Source organism: Acanthisitta chloris, unplaced genomic scaffold, assembly GCF_000695815.1.
Source record: "Acanthisitta chloris isolate BGI_N310 unplaced genomic scaffold, ASM69581v1 scaffold15062, whole genome shotgun sequence".
In the NCBI taxonomy this organism is placed as follows: Eukaryota; Metazoa; Chordata; class Aves; order Passeriformes; family Acanthisittidae; genus Acanthisitta; species Acanthisitta chloris.
In genome coordinates, this window is record NW_008658915.1 from 1417 (window position 1) to 3319 (window position 1903).

A 1903-nucleotide genomic window follows, 5' to 3' on the forward strand; every position below is an offset into this window, starting at 1 on the left:
AGGCGTGCCTGGGCGACCGGCTCAACGGCATCCTGCTGCAGCTCATCTCCTGCCTGCAGTGCCGCCGCTGCCCGCACTACTTCCTCCCCAACCTAGACCTCTTTCAGGGCAAACCCCACTCGGCCCTGGAAAGCGCTGCCAAACAGACCTGGAGGTTAGCCAGAGAAATCCTCACCAATCCCAAAAGCCTCGACAAGCTATAGGGTTAGCATCCCCGCGCGCAAAACTCGCCCTCCGTGAACAACGACGGCGCCCGAAAAACTTTTTATTTAAGGCGAAGGACGACGGAAAGAGGCGGCCAAAGACGGGCGCCCGCGGCACCCCACCTGCAGCTCGGCCTTTAAAAACTTGCCGCCGATTTTCCCGGCATAAACTCTCACCGCCTTGCACGGAAGAAGGGAAGAGCCTCTCGTCCTGTCCTCCAATGTGAATTTTTAAAAAGTCACAAAAAGAAGCGATCGGACTTTTGCAACTTCGAAACGAAACCCGAAAGGTACATTTTCCAATCCATGTATAGTCCTTTTTTTCTTATGCTCTCTTGTTTGCCTGAATGTTGTCACCAAGTGAAAAAATTATTTAACTATATGTACAAATCTCCCTTTAAAAAAAAGTTTTACTGATGTTAAATGTATTTCGGTGCCAAGGTCAGATTATGTGCCCCACAACTGACTTGTTGCAAATAGTAATAAAAATATTACTTTAACTTTACGCTGACTTTTCGTGAATGGTTCTTAAATTCAGGCAAGTAGATTCTTTCTGAATCTCAGAAGTAAATTTTTTAAGAGAAACGAAAACATGAGATGTAAAGATAGTCTAAACGCACCACCTGAGCCGAAGCCTTAGCTTGGCATATTACTGGCGTTTTCTAAACTTCCCTGTAGTTTCCGTTAAAAAAAAAAAAAAGTGCATTTAAGGAAAAAAAAATCTTTTATATTCTTTAGTTCAGCATGTGACAACATCTGCTATATTTCTATTACTTTAAGATTCCACTCTAAATCTTGGGAATATATGGAGCATCACACAGCAGCTCGTCAGAATTTAGTCAGAATTAGAGCATGCTGTTTCCTACCCTACGGTCATCACCCTTAATTTTTTTCCTTATAGCTTTCTTTCCTTTTATTTTCCCCTGCATTTTGTTTTAAAAATTCATCTCCGTTTGCTTTCGCTTCCCAGAGCGAACGCGCTATCCATTTGAGTTTGACACGAAGCAAGTATAGATCTACCCTGAATAATTAATGCGGTTTAGAGCAACCGGTCGATAGTTTTTTTAAACAAACATTTGTTTTCCCCAGATTTTTAAGTACAGAATAAAATCTCATCCGCGGCACAGTCAGACGAGGAGATTTAGCAGGAACCCGGTCAGGAAAGCACCCGATCCCATACCGGCACCGCGCGCTCTCTGCCGACCTCCCTCCCCCAAACCCAAGCTCTGCCCGATTCCCCTTAGCCATTTCGCTTTAAGCTTTCTCAGAACGACTTAGAAATATCGGCAGGATTTTTTTTTTTATCGGGAACGCATTCCTAAACTTGATAAACGCTAGCATCACCCGAAAGATTGCAACGCGGCTCGCAGCATTTCGCGCAAGTTTTCGTGTCCTTTCTTAGAAGGGGCACGTAAAAAAAAAAAAAAAAAAATACAAGTTCTTGCCCCAAAGGACTATTTTGTGGACGGCTCGGGGAAGAAATAACCATTCAAACTGGAGTTGCCTGTAAGCTATAAAGGAGCGGAGCCGCGCGGTGTCTCAGCCGCTCCAGCCCCGGGGGAAGAGCTCTCCAGGAGCGTTTTCCCTAGCGCTGATCTTGGATCCCCTGGCAAAACGGGATGAAGCCCGCGGGGCGATCCTTTCCTTCCACGAACAGCCCGTCTGTAAACTGTGATCGTATCGCTGCCGATGCTATCTCT

General features: G+C 45.6%; 1 protein-coding gene across 1 annotated transcript in view; it reads left to right on the forward strand.

The window, feature by feature from the left end:
• Positions 1 to 217, forward strand: part of LOC103797000 (protein mab-21-like 2) — a 1111-nt gene extending 894 nt beyond the window's left edge. Inside the window, 1 exon segment of the mRNA XM_009069191.1 lies at positions 1 to 217. This exon segment is cut by the window's left edge and continues 33 nt beyond it. Within this exon segment, the coding sequence (XP_009067439.1) occupies positions 1 to 203 (203 nt within the window). The 3' untranslated portion in view covers positions 204 to 217.
• Positions 218 to 1903: the final 1686 nt, after the last annotated feature.